General features: G+C 45.6%; 1 protein-coding gene across 1 annotated transcript in view; it reads right to left on the bottom strand.

Annotated features, from left to right (window-relative positions):
* Positions 1-19,547, bottom strand: part of SMARCD3 (SWI/SNF related BAF chromatin remodeling complex subunit D3) — a 61,851-nt gene that overhangs the window by 37,325 nt on the left and 4,979 nt on the right. Inside the window, exons 2-3 of the mRNA XM_074157793.1 lie at positions 13,345-13,562; positions 10,247-10,289 (exon numbers count right to left, since the gene is read on the bottom strand). Of these exons, the coding sequence (XP_074013894.1) occupies positions 10,247-10,289; positions 13,345-13,562 (261 nt within the window). The remainder of the gene's footprint in view (positions 1-10,246; positions 10,290-13,344; positions 13,563-19,547) is intronic.

Here is a 19,547-nt window from a genome sequence, read left to right as displayed (position 1 = left end):
AATAAATATTTCTATTCTGTACTTCCACATCTCTTACCACATGGAAGTTGAAAAGGTATTTCCTATTCCATTCCTGTAACCAAACTGTTAAACATTTTAAGATGTTAAGAAAGCATAAACATTTCAAAATCAGCCAACGAAGATAATACCGCATGTAATTCCTCGAAGTGCAAATGGCTGCAGGTTGGGAGAGTATTTGGGAGAAGAACTGTATGTTGACTCTGTGTGTGCTCTTCTCTGGGCATCTGTTATGGTCACAGTGAAGATGGATACCGGGCTAAATCAAAAGTCCACTCGGGACATTTTTGTCTGCTCTTGGAGTCTTTTAGTTCTTACCCCACTATTGGAATAATTTTTTGGCACCATTATAACGTTCGAATTTCATACTCTTTTCTTAATTTGCTCTCAAGAGCGAGAGGAAAATTAAGACGGAGCCCCAGCAGTATCACGTAACAATGCAAGACGCACTCCCTCTTTGCGTTTGAAGTCTGTCAGAAATTCCCTGCTTCACCGTGCTGGCCTCCTGCCAGGCCTGCTCCACTCTTGTGCACACTGGTCTGATCATTCCCCTTTGCTTTTAAGAGGTTGTCCTTGAAGTTCAGCCAGCTTCCCTGAGCCCCTTTGCCCTCCAGGGATCCCCACTGTCCTATAGGATCCTTCCGGGCAGATCCCCAAACAAGCCAAAACAGCTCTCCTGAAGTCCAGGTCTTACTCGCTTCTCTCAGGACAGCAAACTCTGCCATCTCATGGTTGCCACAGCCAGGGCTGCCCTTAACCTTCACATCCCCAACCAGTTCTTCCTTCTTTGTCAGTAACAGGTCCGTCAGAGCACCTCCCCTTGTTGATCACCTGTGTCAAGAAATTGTCATCAATCCAACCCAGGAATTTTCTGTAGTGCTCATGCCCTCAAAGAGGATGTCAGGGTAGTTAAAGCTCCCCTGTAAGTTTGAGGGGTTCCTCCAGATGTCTACAAAAGGCTTTCTTCCTTTCTTGATCAGCAAGACCGTCTGTAGCAGACAGCCACCGTGCTGTCACTTGCATAACTTAATTTTAGTTTAAACTAAAAATAATAAAGAAAAAAAAAAAAAAACAGATCAAGAAGAACGTGCCCTTCAGATTGATATTTCTTTCCACGTGAAAGTTGGCTATCAGTAAAGGTGCCAGAAAAAAATAATAAACATAATTTGATACATTTCAGGTAGCAAATAATAATTGGAGCTGAATTCTTCACTATCTGAGCAGGACAAACAAAACAGGCTCAGCAATTTGCTTTAAAAAAAAATAAATCATCACACACTAATAAATGGAGATTTGGCAACTTGCTTAGAATTAGGTTAGCCTATAATTTCCATCTTTGAGAGAGGTAACAAAAGCCAAGACCTCTTGCTCACCCAAGTGTGACAAGCTCACTTAGATCCTGAGCCAATGTTTTACTACCTACAGCAGATGCACACACCCTAAACATTTCAAAAATAGCGTTCAGAAGCCAGCATTTTTGTATTACAGGTGACCATGGCTGAAGTCTGACTTATCAGCTACTGGACAGTTTCCCTGCTAAGAAACTTTAGCCTGTAGTTTATTGACAAAAGTGTTTCTACTGTTGAGGCTTCTGTGGTGGTCGGAGAAGGACAGCTAAGGGCTGACACCCCTCAGAAATAGTAACTCTGTGCAACCTTGTGAGTCTTGATCCCTAAGAGACAGAGCTTCAGAGAGGATTCCTGACTGGCTACCACAGAGCCAATAATACTGTCCAGTAACATGACAAAAAGCGATTAAAGACTATGCCATTCTGAATTTCATGGCCACGTGCAGATACTGTTCAAAAATGCAAAGATCCTGCAACACTACAAGCAACAGTTAAGGAAGTCTTTCACCAGCCCCTCATATGGTAATGAGTTACTGGCACAGACTAACGCGGGCAGAGAGAAGCAATACCTATAAGCGCCTAAGCTCTACACTGTTTATATTTGAATGTTTAATTACATAAAAGAAGGCAACAGATCACATCTATGAATTAGGATTATGAGGAGAGTAACTTATGAGTTACTCTCAAAGTTCCAGTAAAAGCAATTCAATAGCTCCTTTATGTTCAGTGGCTGGGCAGTGTCTATGACCCAGCCAAACCTCTGAGGCTCACCAGGCCAAAGAAACAACTGGAGAAGTGACCACAAAGTCAACCAGCATGGAAAAGCACCAAATCTAGAGCAGGGAGTCAGATGGCATATGAAAGCAACATTTCTGGAGACTTCTGCTAGAGAAGCTCTATGGAACAGCAGCTGGATCACAGGTACCAGCTTGAAGAGATGTTGGTGGGTCTCTAGTCCACCTTCCTGCTCAAAGCAGGGTCAACAATGAAGTCGATTTAGATTAGATATTAGGAAGAAATTCTTTGCTGTGAGGATGGTGAGGCACTGGAACTGGTGCCCGGAGAAGCTGTGGCTGCCCCATCCCTGGAGATGTTCAAGCCCAGGTTGGATGGGGCTTTGAGCAACCTGGTCTGGTGGGAAGTGTCCCTGCCCAGGGCAGGGGGTTAGAAGTAGATAATCTTTAAGGTCCCTTCCAACCCAAACCATTTTATGATTCTATGCTGGGGTTTGTAAACTTCCAAGGGTGGAGATCCCATGACCTCTCTGGTTTCCAATGCTTGACTGTCCTGTTGTGAAAAAGTTTCTCCTTGCATATAGCCAGGTCCTCTCCTGTTTCAACTTATGCTCGTTGGCTCTCATTCTTCTGTCATGCTCCGCTGCAAAGTCTGGCTCCATCTTCTTGACCATCCTCTCTTAGGAGCTGGAAAGCTGATACTAGGTCCCCTCAGAGCCACCCTTCTTCCAGGCTAAACAAGAGCAGTTCTCTCAGCCTCTCCTCGTGTGCCGATCCAGCCTCTGACCAACCTGATGATCCTCTGCTGATATCAGTCCAGTGTGCCAATGACTGTCTTGAACTGGGAGGTCTCAAAACTGGGGACAGTGCTTTAGCTGTGAGCTAACAAGTACTGAGCAGAGGGGTAATCTAGTCCCTCAATGTCTTGGCTGTTCATACAGCTATCTTTGCTGCCAGGGCACGTCTTGCTCCCACTCAGCTCACTGTCCACCAGGGCCTCCAGGGCCTTTCCAGCAGTGCTGCTCCCCAGCAAGGCAGCCCCAGAAAGAGCTTGCTGCCCCCCACTTTCTCAAGGAAGAACTTTGCATTTGACCTTGTCGAATTTCATAAAGTTCCTGTTGGCTCATTCCTCCAGCCTGTCCGCAAGCATATTGGCTGGTTCCCCCCGCCCAATGATATGGTGTCATCTGCAGAATTTACAAGCCAGCACTCCACTGCCTCCTTCAGGTCATTGACAAGGATGCTAAACGGAATGGCTGCCAGGACAGGTCCCTGCAGTACTCTGCTCAGCACTGTCTTCCCTGCAGAGTGCAACCTATTAGCCACTGCCCCGTAAGACAAATCATCCAACCAGATGGTTGTTCACCCATCTAGACCAAAATGTCCCAACCTAGAGACAAGACTATTATGGGAGACAACGTTGAAAACTTTGCTAACGCCAAAGTAAATTATAGCCAGTGCTATCTCTTGCTCACAGATGCAGTCATTTGATCAGAGGGAGCAATCAAGTTGGTCAGGCATGATTTACCCTTGGTAAATCCATGCTCACTGTTCCCTATTGCCTCCTTCTCCTTCACATGTCCAGAAATGTGTTTCAAAGAGCGGTTGCTCTGTGAATTTTCCAAGGAACCAAAGTGAGGCCGATTGGCTGCAGTTCACCGGACTGCTCTTTTGGCCTTTTGGAGAGACGGGTGCAACAATTGCCTTTTTCTAGTCATCAGGAACCTGCCCCGATTTCCACGACATTTCAAAGGTGATAGAGAACGGCCTTGCAAGGACATTGACCAGTTCCTTCAGCACCCTCAGATGCAGCCTGTTGGGTACCATAGACTTGTACAGGTCAAGTTTTCCCAGTGGAGGGCCACGAAGATGATCAGAGGGACGGAGCACCTCCCCGTCCCTGAAGACAGGCTAAGAGAGCTGGGGTTGTTCAGCCTGGAGAAGAGAAGGCTCTGGGGAGACCTCGTAGCAGCCTTCCAATATCTGAAGGGAGCCTACAGGAGAGCCGGAGAGGGACTCTTTGTCAGGAAATGTAGTGACAGGACAAGGGGTAATGGTTTTAAATTGCAAGAGGGGAGATTCAGACTAGATATTAGGAGGAAATTCTTTACTGTGAGGGTGGTGAAGCACTGGAACAGGTTGCCCAGGGAAGCTGTGGATGCCCCATCCCTGGAAGTGTTTAAGGCCAGGCTGGATGGGGCTTTGAGCAACCTGGTCTGGTGGAGGTGTCCCTGCCCATGGCAGGGGCGTTGGAACTAGATGATCTTTAAGGTCCCTTCCAACTCTAACCATTCTATGATTCTAGGTAATCCCTGGTTCAATCCCTGTTCATTGCTTGCTGTTCCTCTTGAACGTGGTCACTGATCACAGTCATGGGAGACACCGTTAGTAAGACTGCCACAAAGAAGGTGTTGAGTACTTCAGACTTATCTATCTCTGTCATCACTGTATCACCCAGCCCACTCGGCATCGGGCACACATTTTCCTCTGTCAGCCTTTTACTGCTAATGTAACAGCAGAAGCTTTTCTTGTTGCCCTTGATGTCACTTGGAAATCTCAACTCCAGCTGAGCTTTGACTTTCTTGATACCATTCCCTATATCCAGGCAACGTTTCTAAATTCTTCCTTTGTAGCCTGTCCCTGCTTCCGCCTCTTGTGTGCTGCTTTTTGATATTGGGACCGCTACTGTGAGTTCCCTGCTTAGTTAAGTTGCGCTTCTCATAAATCTGCTCATTTTCCTGCACATCAAGACACATTGCTCTTGTGCTTGGAGGGTCCTTAAAGACCTGCCAGCTTCCCTGAGCCACTTTGCCCTTCAGAGCTGCTTCCCATGGGATCACACCTACCAGTTTCCTGAATAAGACAAACTCTTGCTTGTCTGATGTCCAGGGTCTGTACTTGGCTACTCTATTTCCTCATTCCCTTCAAGATCTTGAACTTCATTATTTCACAGTTGCTACATCCAAGGCTATCACTGATTATCACATCTTTTCTTTCTTCAAGTGAATAGCAGATCCAGGTGTTCCTCACCTCTGGTTGGTTCAGATGGAGAAAGAGGTAGACAACAGCCACGCAGAGACCAAACAACAGGACAGCTATTACGGTATGGGATCTGGGCAGAGAATCCCATTTGGTGGCCAGTGAACGGCAGTAGGAGCTGACTGCATATTTGTGTAAAGGAGAATGAAGTAGAGAGGATGAAAAGGAGAGGACAGCAGTATAAAAACCTATCAGCACAGCTAGATGAAAAGTCCTCATGGGAATCTGAGGCCCAGTGAGAAGAACAGTAGCCAATACTACGAGACACGCGTGCCGTGGAAGGAGAAGCAGTTCGCTGTTCAAAGCTGCACTCTGCTCAGCCCGTGAAATGGGGAAAAGTAAGGGCGCACACAGCTGTGGAGTCACAAAGCTGAGATTCTTGCATCAGAATGAGTAGGGAAGGAATCTGAAGAAACAGTGAATCACAGTCACGGTGCCTGGGAAAAAAATGTAATGACTCAGAGCTAAGAGAAAATAAGACACTGACCAGAAGTAATGAGGAAACAGGGCCCGGAGAAAGAAGAGGTGCAATCTGATGTGCAGTCATGTTCCTCTACAGCTTGTGGCCTCAGGTCAAAACTGAGGCACAACTACTAAGCTCGGGTCACAAAGGCCACATCAGCTCTGGATACCCAGGTCCCCAGCTGTGAATGAAGGTGCCTATGAACTTCTCCGAAACTGAATGAGGGTTTCAGTGAACAGAGAACAAGAGAAGGATCAGGGGTAAGGAAAATGTGGTGGGGTATGGCCTGCTGCACAGAACTGGAGTTCATGTTGAATATGCTATAAAAAATGCCAAGCCTTGCTACGTTACAGCATGTCAGCCTGGGCTTAACCAAGTCTTTCTTTTCATTAAAATTGCATTTTGGACAAAACATATGCAGTAGATCCAATCAACTTGCATTTAAGTAAAGCATCTGACATACAGTCAATAAAGGGAACCACTGCTTAAGACTAAAAAATGGGGATTAGAATAAAATCAATATGTGGTAAAGAACTGGCACAGAAAAAAAAGTATTAAGCAGGAAATACCTGATGGACCATTTTTGAAACTGATTTTATTTAGATATTTTCATTAATAGCTCCAGCACAAAAAGGAGAAGTATGCTAACAAAACTTAATGACAAATTTGGCTGGCACCTTCAATACAAGGCAGAGGATAGTACAGAGAATGTAAGGAAGCTGAGAACTGTATAACAGAAATGAGATTAAATAGAACAATACAAAGCACAGAACCACGTTCCTCAGAGTCTACACCCATACTTCCTGCTCTAATATGGGAATTCATCAATTGCAAACAATAGAAAGTAGAAATACTTGTGAGTATTCGTCAATCACAGAACGAGCATATGCTGTATCAGTGTGGTAAGGCCATAGAAAACAAAATGTGATCCCAATCTGCATCACTACCTATTTCCAGTAGAGATAAAAATGCATTAGTGGCATTCAAGCCACTGGTGACACTGGTAACCTGTAATACCGTGTATAGTTCTGGTCCTGAGAGGTAGATTGAAAGAGGTTCAAGAGAGGTAAATTTAACCTGGAATAGATGTAACTAAGAACTGTGAGGATTAGAATTGTGGGGACCCCGTCTTACTTGGCAAACTAAAAGCACCTGATTTACCGAGGCAAGCAAAAAGAAAAAAGAAAATAAAAGAAAAAGCTGCCAAATCTAAAGTATCTCAGAAGTAAGGAATCTAACCAGTCTGAGGCACTAGTTGTGTCGTGGCTTCCATGACAGGAGGAACCAGACTGGATGTGCCAGGAGGTCCCATGCAGCTCCATAAACTTAGAATCATAGACCGGTTAGAGTTGGAAGGGACCTTAAAAACCACCCAGTACTACCCCCTGCCCTGGGCAGGGACACCTCCCACCAGACCAGGTTGCTCAAAGCCCCGTCCAACCTGGTCTTGAACCCCTCCAGGGATGGGGCAGCCACAGCTTCTCTGGGCAACCTGGGCCAGGGTCTCACCACCCTCACAGCAAAGAATTTCTTCCCCAGATCTCAGCTCGATCTCCCCTCTTTCAGTGTCAAACCCTTCCCCCTCGTCCCATTGCTCCCCTCCCTGGTCAAGAGTCCCTCCCCAGCTTTCCTGGAGCCCCTTTAGGGACTGGAAGGGGCTCGAAGATCTCCCCGGAGCCTTCTCTTCTCCAGGCTGAACCCCCCCAACTCTCTCAGCCTGTCCTCATAGCAGAGGCGCTCCAGCCCTCGCAGCATCTCCAAAGCCTCCCCTCTGGACTCGCTCCAACAGGTCCATATCCTTCTGATGTTGGTGGCCCCAGAGCTGGAGGCAGCACTCCAGGTGGGGTCTCCCAGAGCAGAGCAGAGGGGCAAAATCCCCCCCTGCCTCGCCCTGCTGGCCACGCTGCTGGGGATGCAGCCCAGCATGCAGGGGCTTTCTGGGCTGCCAGCGCACGTTGCCGGCTCATGTTGAGCTTCTCGTCAACCAACACCCCCAAGTCCTTCTCCCCAGGGCTACTCTCAATCCATTCTCCACCCAGCCTGTATTTGCGCCTGGGATTACCCCGATGCACGTGCAGGACCTTGCACTTGGCCTTGTTAAACTTCATGAGGTTTGCACGGGCCCACCTCTCAAGCCTGTTCAGCTCTCTCTGGATGACATCCCTTCCCTCCAGCGCGTCGACCACCCCACACAGCTTGGTGTCGTCGGCAAACTTGCTGAGGGTGCACTGAATCCAGCTGTCCATGTCGCCAAAAAAGCTGTTGAACAGCACCGGTCCCAGTGCTGACCCCTGAGGAACACCACTCTTCACTGATCGCCATTTGGACATCGAGCCGTTGACCGCAACTCTTGGAGTGCGGCCATCCAGCCAATTCCTCATCCAACAAGTGGTCCATCTGTCAAATCCATGTCTCTCCACTTTAGAGCCAAGGATGTCGTGCGGGACAGTGTCAAATGCCTTACATAATCCTATCTTCCTACATGTAATAGTTTGCCAGGTTGAACTTTCTCATATGATTACATCCATACAAAGTTAAATCCTTCTCAAATAGCTGAACTGTAGCAGTTGAGCGACCCTGCCCAATGAGCAATATGCTCCAGCACAGGCTTGATCAGAGAGCCTGGAAGCCCAACTGCAGGTTATCTGTGTCAGCTGCCTGGATCGCTATCACAGCAAGTAAGACTGAGAACCCACCTCCTTTCCCACTAATACGTAAGATGGTTTCTAAGAGTAAAACGTATTTAATATCTTTCCCTCTGCCCTTCACAGTTCCCAGAAAACACAAGCAAAAGTCTGCAGAAAGTCTGTGGGAAACAGATGCTGATTGGCTGGAAAATACTCCAGAAGTAGCACTGGAAAGTTGGAAGTTCTACCCTGAGTTTTGTGTGCATTCCACAGCCACCAGTGCGAATCTTCCACTTGATGGGACACTGACGCACACAGCATTTTCCCATCCCACGAATGGTGAGCGTAAGGAGGTTCCGATACACTGCAGCCTGATGGAGTACCTTAATCCAGACACGATGCCCTGTCATCGATACCAGCACTCCAACTGCACTGATAAAAACTCCACTGAAGACAGACCCCTAGCGATTTGTGTTGCCTTAACACTCCGCTGGTTAAAATTACTGGCTAACAGCAACAAAAATACTGAAAGGCAAGAAGAGTTGGTAACTTTTCAAACCAAGCACGGTTCTCAAAGGTGCTAGCATTTGTACAGCTTTTTGACATACTTGAATAAGGCTCTAGCTATTAAAGAATTATCATGGATTTGATAAACAAAGGCACAAGTCTTCTGTTGTCAAAAAAAGTTTGGTTACCTCTGTTCTGAGACCTTTTTATCTTATAAAAGCACCAGACAAAAACACCCCAACAACAACAACAAGCCTTGAAATGGACATATATTTAAAGCAATAGCCTCACCATACAGGATGTATAATTGTTTGTGAAAAGAATTTGTGTGGGACAGACAGAACTGACAGCACAAAAAACATAAGTTTCATTCTAAGAAAGTACAGACTCCAAGCAGAGCAGGAATGAAGCTCTAACACAAACACAATGGAGGCTGCAAGTAGTTCAAAGGTCTGGATTTAATGGTAGCTTCGTCCTTTCAAGACAGCAGCATGAGAGAACTAATGCCTAACCTATGAAAGGTTGTGCTCTTAGAGGGTGGCAGGAATTAAAAGACGTAGTAACATGGCACCAGGAGTACCAAAGTGAGCTCACCTCCTTAGGTGACCGGCACCAGGTACCTGTGGAATGTCACAGAGGAGAATCTGGGGGCTGACAGCAAGTTTGAGTTGACACTAGCAGTGGAGAGGTGGACTTGAAAAGGAAGTGGAGATCTACACACCTGTCAAAGGGATCCTGAGCCCAGAAAAAGCACCTGGAGCCAAAGAAACTGGGATGAGGATGTGACAAGGGCGTGTGTTTTGAAGACTAAGGAAGCTTGCCTTTTGGGACCAAGTAGGTTTGGAAGGAATTGTCCTAAAGCAGGCACAGGAAAGGAAAAGTCTGGCAATAATGAAGGAGAAGGGGAGCAGAGAGAAATTCCAATGTTTAAAAAGGAAGTAGAAAATTTAAGCATTGAGGATCAAGCATAAGCAGACACTAAAAGCTAGACATATCCCCAGGGACAAGAGAATAAACAATTCTCCGGACAATGCAGGCCCCTTGAACTCTGTTGTTTACATGGGTTCACTTCGGTCCTACCAGGACACAACCAGGAAAATCAGAACCTGGTAGCTCGACTGGGCCAGGCACACCTGAGAACGAGCCCATCTCCCACAGGCACAGCTGTGCTCTGAACCAGCTTTTGGCCAGCCTCAAAAATTGATGAAAAACATCCTTACGAGGCAGAGGGCCCCAGCGTCAAGGCGTGTGCTTGGCAGCCCAGCGCCACTGTCCATCCAGCAAGTGGCAGTGGTGGCTCGGCGAAGCCAGGGCTGGAGGAGGACACGGGCCAGGCTGCTCCACACCCCCAGCCCCCAGCCCCAGCCTTGCGCACCAGACTTTCACCCACTGCCTACTTACTTTTTAATTAGATTTTTAAACAAAAAGTGAAAGTATTTTCTAAAATCCCTCTAATTACAATAAGATGCTGAACTGATTGTGAAGGGAATAGGAAATGAAAGCGACTCACCCTCTGAGGGAGAATTTTGTCAGCCATCTTCCTCCTCTTGGCACTGTACATTTTTTAAAGAAAAAAACACGTTACCATGGTGACAGATCTAGGAGTAACGAGGCCACCTGCTAAATTATCCTGACATCTCCACATGCTGGTGCACAGCTGTGCATGCATCAGCAGAAGGGTCTCACCCATGGCCAGGACCCAGGACCCCTTCCCTCAGCAGCCGGGGAGGCAGTTAGCTCAGAACAAACCAGGGCTGTCTGTTATGCATCTTGGAAAGAAGTGTGCAAGTTCTTTGATCACAGCATCTTCTGTGGTGCAGGGCGGCAATGTATGCAAGTGCATGTGCACATGCTCTCTATAGATGCAGAAAAGGCATGTAGGAGGAGGACAGCGTGCGAGTGTGTGTGGATGCACCCATGTGTGTGCACATGGAAGTGGCTGAGTGCCTGTAAACAGAATGTGAACTTGTTCAAACAGATGACGTGCACTCATTCGTTCATGCCCGAAACTGGGTGTATTTCATATGATGTATGAAAACACACACATACATATACACACTTGTTTTATTGTAACAATACCTTTGCATGAGCGATATACAAAGGTAAGTGGGGTTACGTTTCCATGCTTGTTCATCTTTATGAACGCACAAGTGGGAAGATAGATGTGACCCTGCAGCGTATATGCATAATGTGTCCATACCCATACATAAGCACATTTGTATATCTATGCATTTAAAAACATACTTGTGTTTGTGTACATACACACAAACATTTATGTGCCTAAGAAATGGTGCTGTCAGAAAGACTGCCAAATACATTGTCTTTTGAATTCTTCAGATTCTAAGAACCGTTTGTGCCCACCAAGCCTGTCACCTGGCTTTCTCTAACAGGGCCGAGAGGGAATTCAGGCCTTATTCTTCACCTCTGTACTTTGCAAGGCTTTTATCTTAAGCAGGAGATGAATCACTCCATCTGTGACAGACAAACGGAAGGAAGCAAGCCGCCAGCTGCCACTCTGCCATGTCAAGGATGCCCCTCCTCACTGCTTTCAGAAGTCTGTCATCAGCCATGTCCATGTAAAACCTGTTTCCACACACATCCATGTGGCAAACTCCCTTCCTAGGTATGCTAATACATAGGCTTATGTCTGGCCTGAAATATCAGTGTCTTAGATTCTTCCCCATCCCCACATAAGCCAACTCTTCGTGCCCAGAGGTGCAAACTACACCCTTTGTTGCGGGCAGAAAATTCACCCACACAGTCACACCCAACTTCACAGGTGAACAACGTCCCTTTTTAAAAGCGTAGGAGTAACGGGACTGGAATGCTACATGGTGCGAACCTCCAGGCACCTTCCACAGCTCACAAAATCAAATCTGCACTGAAACCCTCCACAGAATCTGGAAGCAATGCCTGAGCAAGCTCCATCCTTCCAAAGGGAAATGGGATATGCATGCACTTGCAACAACCCCAAAGGCTTGCAATCAAAAAGCGAGTAATAAACAACCCAAAAACTCACAACTTGGGTCTCAATCAATTCTCCAATATTCTGTTACAGAAATAAGATCTTTGTCTCCACCAAACCTGCCAAGAAAGGACGACTACACCTTCTTGGCCTGTTTGTGCCATAAAACTTAGGATTCAGTTACTGCCAGAATAGGACCCAAGGTGCCAGAAAAGTTTGCCTGAAAACACAGAAAATTTTCAGTGGGAAACAACAGGGTGGTAGAAATGAACAAGGGGAAAACGTTCAACACATCATCCAGAGGGAAGGCATGGCAGAAGAAAGAGAGGAACTTTCCTGGGTACCTGGGAAGCACCGGTGTGAGCTGGACTCCCTAGAGCAGCGACTGCTGCAGGGTTCCAAACTACAGCACTGAAGTTAAGAACTGGGGAGAGGGAAGTGCCTCCTTCTGTGAGTTGGGCCATCAACTTTTAGAAAATATTCTATAATGACCCTTGGAAACTAGCTAGTGACTAAAGTTTACCTTAATTATCCAGCAATGGCAATTTTTTCAGCTTATATCTACCCTGTGTGTTTGAAGGCTGGGCATTATTTTGTGCAGTTCCTCCTGGGAGGTGCTGTGGACTGTGCATTTTGGTAGTGCTGGGCAAGGCCTCCATGCATCTCTTGTGCTCATGTGCTGCACTCACACACATTCCTTCTGTATTCAAACGTAATTTATTAATACTCTCAGGATTGGTGTCCTTTCCAGATGCATCCCAGATATAAGCATCCCCCAGTCTGGCTTGCTGATTCAAGGCATGTAACCTAGACAGAGCAGGGCTTCTGAAGCTGTGACCTTAGAGAGTCATGTTTTACCTACAACTAGATATGATGACACCACCAGAACACTATCCAAATCTGTATATATACCTATAATGATTTTGCAAAAAGCAGACCACCCAGATGACTGTGCCCTATGTTTTTATCAGTAACTGGGTACTTGGAACTCAAGGCTGCTGAGGTATAACAAGTTGCAAAGAGAAATCAGCAAACTGTTTAAGAGAGAGTGCATTCAGCACTATACAAAGTAGGCATATTTTTAAAAGAAAGTTCCTTTAAACAAATCCCTCTAATTCTACGAAATTATTCCCTATGATCGTCTCTCTATATGTAGGAATGCCTGTGACAGTTTCAAGTTTTATGACCACTCTCCTGAGTGACCATAGTGCAAGTATTCACATGACCAACCAAAAATTTTTTCCACTTGTCTCATTTGCAAACCATTTTGTTAGCTAGTCGGAAATCAGAGAAACTATACAGAACAGACAACAAATAATACAATAATTGCACTATATTAGCAGGAGAACTGTTCATTAACTTAAAGGCTAAATATAACGGCCAGATTTATAGCCTGATAAACCTGCGATGTAAAAGCATTATAACTGCAAAACCAGACATTAGTAAAGGTCAGTTTGTTCAAGACCATTCACAAACAAAGTAAAAAGTAAGGTATACCAATGTTTTTCCTGCTTTCAGAAACTGACAATATGTAAATCTTCTTTTCTGTCTCATTTGATCTTAAAGGTCTTACCTATTGCTAAAGAGATACATTTTTTTCTCCCTCCAATTATCCTCCCAGGTTTTCTGTCTGGGACACTCACCTCCGAGTCCGGCTCTGAGTGGCTTGCTGCTGCTGCTGCACTTGCTGCTGGACCTGCTGCTGCTGGACCTGCTGCGGCGCCGTGCGTTTCCTTGTGGTTTCCATCACAGCCTGGGGCATCCCCGGTCGCACCGAGGGGCTTCCGACGTATGGGGGGCCTGGGGGACCCATGGGAGCCCCCTGATGGGGCATTCGAGCTCCTGATGGCATCCCAGGTCGCTAGAGAAGAAGCGAAACAGAAAGGAGACAGTTTGGCCCCTGTTTCTTCAGCTGCAAATACTTTTGTATACAATGGGACACTGGCTCCAGCAAGTTCCCCATTTTGAACACCCCGATAAGCACTAAGCACCAACATGGTGCACAAGAGCTCTGGACTGGTATTTCCTGGACATCCTGAAGAGGAATCCAGTGATGAAGTAGACAGGAAACAGGGATGAAAAATACTAGGGTTGGGAAAACACTCAGTGGTCAATATCATATCCAGGCCAGTTCACAGCAGAAAACTCTACCTTCAGACACAAGAAAAAACTCCATGGCAGCTACACACAGTCCAAATCGGTGCCATTCACAGCTAACCAAAGCTACAGCAAGCTCACATCTACAGTGCTTCAGACCCTGCCCTGACTATCAGGCTGCTTTCATCAGCAGGGAGACGGCAACAAGCAAAGATGAACCATGAAAACATTCTCCACTAAGAGCCCTCTCCTTCACCTACACCGGAGCACAGTGTAAGTTCATAAAGTGACACGAATCCTTCAAGAAAAGGTCATGTTTCTGATCAAGCCTCTAAAATTAACTAAAAAAATAAAAGGAATGTGGTAGTTTGTCAGCAGCTCGTGTAGGCATTCTAAAGTCCTGACATTTATGTCGATTTCAGCGTGCTCTGGAGAAACACTTTGGGTCAAATCCCAAACTTAATGCTGTACAGGACACACAGTAAATTCAGTTCTAAACCCTAAAAATTTATAGCCAAGGAAAAACACCAGTAAAATAATTATCCCTATAAAATGCAATTTAAAACAGAGAAGAGCTTAGCTTCATTCTAAGAATTACTAAGATGTCTATTATATCTCTATGTATACGTGAAAATAAAGACAAATAACACACACACCCCCTATAAGCATTTGAACCAGTATGTGAATAAGAATAATCATACACCAAAAAAAATGAACAGAAATGAGGTAAAATAATTGATTCTGAAAATAAAAGGAAGGCACATGCAGAGTTTTGCTGAGAGTCAAGCATATTCATAAGCAACCTGAGAAAAAGGAAAAGGAACCAAAAAAAAGAGAGCAAAAAAGCAACGAAGTGAAAAAGTTTGTTGGTAACACTAAGTTATTCAAGTTGGCAAGGATGAAGGCCAGCTTCAAAGAACTGCAGAAAGACTTTATGAGACAGAATGAACACTTAAAAGGAAGATGAAAAATTCAAATTTTCAATATATATTTAAGTGAATTACACAGGAAAAAATGATACAATCATCACATCCAAAATGATGGGCTCCGAGCTGACTGCTGCCCAAAAGCAGCAAGATCATGGAGTTTAAACAGACACTCAAAAAAAAAAAAAAAAATCGGTTCACTGCTTGCTAGAGGTCAAAAAAAGCCATTAAACAAAAGAAACAACAAGGAAGAGAACAGAGAACATCACTCTGCCACTGCCCATGGTTTGCCCACATGCTGAATGCAGTGTGCACTTCTGGTTCCTGCGGCTCAGTAATGGTAAATAGATCTGAAAGAAGAATGGCACAGAAATGATTGAGAACTGCATCCGCACAAGTATAAGTAAATATACTATGATTTTCCATCTGGAAAGAGGTGACCCAAGGTAATCTAAGCGGGCATTTGCTGGAGCTGTGCAAAATCACGAGTGGCCTAGAGAGGGCAGCTGGGGATTGACTGTTCACCGCCCCTCCAGAAAAACAAACCACCTCTATCAGAGGCGGCCACAGCAGTCAGGCTCACACACAACCCAAACCAGTGAGTCTGCAAATCCGTGGGCAGTCACCCCTGTCCAAAGGGCTGCTAACAACATGGAAAACATACTTGGTTCAGAAACTTCCCTGAGTTATCAACAGTTAAAGACTAAGAAAGTCCTTAGGAGAAGTATACTAGTGGTCTCCAAAGTGAGGTGTGTGCACCCCAGGGGGTATGCAGGACCGTCCCTTGGGGGGTGGGAATAAAAATGGTTTTTGTACCATTAATAAATAAAACAAAAATTTAAAACATAGATTATTTTACCTTTGTTTCATCCTTTTATCATTTCCAAATATATAATTATATATCATAATAATATATAATTCTAAATATAATTTGGACCTGCATCTACAAATCCACTGTCAGCCCCAAAGCCCCAGCTCAGTGCCCTCCCTGATCATCACAAGTCTTAGATATTCCTTGCACTTGTATGCATGAAGGAAACTGGAGAAAGAAAGAAGGGGAATGAATGATCAGCACAGAATCGGTGGCTATAATTGGTACGGAAAGAGAAGGAAGGCTGAGGCTGGAAAGGGACCAGCACAGGGCACTGAGGAGGTGAATCCAGCAAGTATTGGTGTAGGAAACCAATAGTGGGGATGGTCACCGAGCAGAGGAGCGGCAGGAGGCAGCAAAGAGGCAAAACTGAGGCTTTGTGCAGAGCTGGAAACGTCTTCTCCCATAAACACGGCGCTACAAGAACCGCTGGAGCGGAGTAGCTCCCCCCATTCCCACATACTCACCTCCCCCCCTGCCCCAGCCCAGGCCCACAGCAACCAACGGCCCAGAAAAGGCTTCTCCTGGGACTGGTGTTTAAGATCTCTCTGTTGTCTGTCAATCCACACACTGTGGCCCCCTTCCAGCCACAAGCAGACCGCTGGGCCCGCTGCTGCCTGTCACTCAGCTGGGGACATCTGACAGTCCCAGGCACGGCCACCTCGGTTCATCCCTGCCAGAGGCCGCCTGGCCACAGGGATCAGGCGCAGGCCCGCTCCTCCCCCCTGTAAAGGACAACCTAGGGCCTGGGGAACAAGGCCAGCAAGCCAAATCTACTCTCGATCTAGGTCTGACATCTTTGAACTGCCTTCAATTCCCTTTGTAAAGCATCGAAACAGAGAAATGTGGAGAAAGGACAAAACTGAGAAAAAGGAGGCAGCTCTAGGAAAAGCATATTTGATCTCAGCCCTTGCCCCGCCTCATCCTTCCCCTCCCTTCTCATGTTCCTATCTCCAATATCACCGCAGATAAAATATTACTCACTATGCAACTGCATCTCCCCGCTGCAAGCCCACGAGACTCCCAAGATACAGAAACGCTTTCTATATCTAAACTTTTATAAAAGGAGAACACACAAGCAGTACCTTACCTTCTCCAAAAGCTTATTTTGCTCTCCAACACCGGTAAGACAAGATTGTGACAGACAATACACTGAATTTTTCACAATACTGACATTAAAAAAAAAAAGTCTTGATACTATAGAATAGCATTACGTCTTTGATGTGGTACAAAGCCGTTACGTGTTTTGAAAGAGACCACGGAGGGACACCAGTCTGCAGGTTAGGATCGGTCTCTCCCCTCTTCCTCAGAGGGATGGAATTGGTCCTGAACAAGTACCATCCATGGCGAAGGCTGCAGTGCCAAAGAGCACTGACCCATCCTCCCTCCTGGGAAATCACCTCCCCTGGACCCCTCTGCCTGACCCAGCTCTGCTCTGCCCACAGACCTACACACTTTTTCCTCCACTGATTCCATACACATGTATTACTCTGCATTACTTCCAACACTTTACTGGACAGAGGGCAAAACCACTGTGGGCCATTGGAAATGACCACAGTATGTCCCCAGAGGAAGGGGGACCACCCTCACAGCTCTGAGGAGATGAAGCCAAGAGCAGAGGTGCCTGCAGAGCAGCCAGGCACGGTCGCACAGTGGACACACCGAGAAAGGCTCACCACCAGTATTTCACACATCCGCGCTGGTCCCCGAGAATTCTGCCCATGGCCTGCGTTCCTGTACTCCATCCCTGCCCCGGCTACACCCTCCCAAAGCTGAGCACGCCGTCACAGAGTGTACCACCTCCCCAACAACTGCTGCCATCCCCGTCACTGCCTTCTGCTGCTGACCTTCCCAAGCCACACATTCGGCTTTTCCACTTTCCTCCCTCCTGTGCCACCAGAGGACTGCATCTTCCTCTCTGTCGTTCCTGAAGTGAACTTCTCCTGTCTGATGGCAGAAATGAGACAACATTGAAGTAGTCCTTTTCTAGACATTTCTACTGCAGAGTCTTTTCTCAAGGGACATCAACATCATAGTAGCCAAAACGCTGAAACAGAAAAATGGAGGGTTCCTGTCTGGACATTCCAGATAGAGGAAAATAACCTGGAGAACTGATAGATAAAAGGAAAAGAAAGCGTCAAGAAAAGAAAAGCAAAAACACCTGCAAGAGCCTTAGAAAAGGACTGAGGAGAAAGCAGGGAGTCTCTGCAGTACAATACAGCACTGAGCTGCACCCACAGCAAGTCTGTTCTGAAAGACAGACTCCATCCATCCCAACACCACACAGGACTCAGGGCACACAGTGAACACGGGCCTCTCGTTAGCAGAGAAACACATAGATCTTGAGAACAACAACAACAATTACCAAGTATACAAACAGCATCTTTTTTTTAACTAAAAATAGGAGCCACCTTTGCTAGAAACGTATCATGTCAAGGCATTACAGCAGCTACTGACTTCTATGAGGCACAAACACTAGAGAGAGGAGATGCCAGATGCTGTCTGGAGGTGAGAATAGGTCACTGGAAGTATCTGGAACAGTTAAGAAATTTAGACTAGATTGATATTGTCTGATGGCAACAGGTTTCTGACTGCACAAATGGTTTCCCAACTGAAAGTGCTGTTTCAAAACGGACTCTTAGAAGTACAAGAAAAAAAGTTGTAGACAGCTTTGCTCCTCTAACTACAGATGTCACCTCCTGTGAGTTCCTTTTTTTTTAATGTCTATGAACCTTTTAGCGATTTAGTTAGCAGAAACATCAGCATTGCAATTCTTCTTGCTTCCTCCACTTCCCAAAAGCTCTCACATCCTAGAATTAAGTGTTCCAGGTTCCACCCATTTTTAAATAAAGTGCACAACAATCCAAAAATCTTTAACTTGGAAAACATCACATTTACAGAACTGTGAATTGGAACTTGAGACAAAATTCAGTGACCACTTTTCTATTTCATGCATGTCAATTCACAGCTCAGAATAACCAGACATCAAACCTCAAAGGAAGCACTTGGATGCAACCAAGAAAAAAAAAAAAAAAAAAAAAAAAAAAAAAAAAAAAAACCCAAAAGAACAAAAACACAAACCCAAAACTCAACTGTCTTTGGAACTGAAATTAACAAACCCTATGTACCATGTTTGAGTTCCATCAGCTTCCTCATTTTAATAGATGTGATTGCATCCACTGCTGTGATATAATGTATGGAAGGGCTTTTGTGTGAAGAACTGCCAGAATGAACCTCTTGACTCTAAAAGGATGTCTTTGGGAGTGGGGAGGTAACAGAGCTCAGCAGCATCATGATGAGTGCGGGAAAAGAGGGGGCTTGCAAGAATTAGACAACAGCCAGCAGTCGGCAGGATCAGGTACTTCTTTATGTAAGATAAGCTGCAAAAATTCCTGACACAAAACGCTGTGAATGCTAAAAGTTTATATGGGTTCAGGAAGACATCAGCAGACCAACTTACATAAATAAAATCCATATAGAAGTACTATGCATAGAGGGCAGATTTGGGTCAGAAAGCTCCAGAGCCACAAAGCACAGAGTGTTTGGATGAAGCATCACCAGGTTTTTGCCTTGTTCCTGTATTTCCATGCATCCTTCTGCTGCTCCCTGCCACTGGGGACACTGGCCTAAATGACCCGGTGCGACCGTTTTCATATTCCTACAGTATTTCTTTTTCCAAAAACAGAAGAGCAATTCAAACATCTCACAGATCAATTACATCTGTGAACCTTTATTCATCAGCAAATCAAAGTTTTCTCAATGAGCAACTCAAATTTTTTTAACAAGCCTATATTGCACAAAATCACATTGATCTCTATTAAAGCCCTAGCTAGAATTAGTATGATGTTCTTTTCTTAATTATGTGTAAGCTTTTCTGTATTTGTTAGCCTGCAATTAGTCCAGGGCTAGGAAAGGACATCAGTTCCCACTGGCAGCTTACTCGCAAGGTCGA

Source organism: Numenius arquata, chromosome 12, assembly GCF_964106895.1.
Source record: "Numenius arquata chromosome 12, bNumArq3.hap1.1, whole genome shotgun sequence".
NCBI lineage: Eukaryota > Metazoa > Chordata > Aves > Charadriiformes > Scolopacidae > Numenius > Numenius arquata.
Note: the sequence above shows the minus strand (reverse complement) of the source record. Positions and strands in the feature narration are given on the sequence as shown.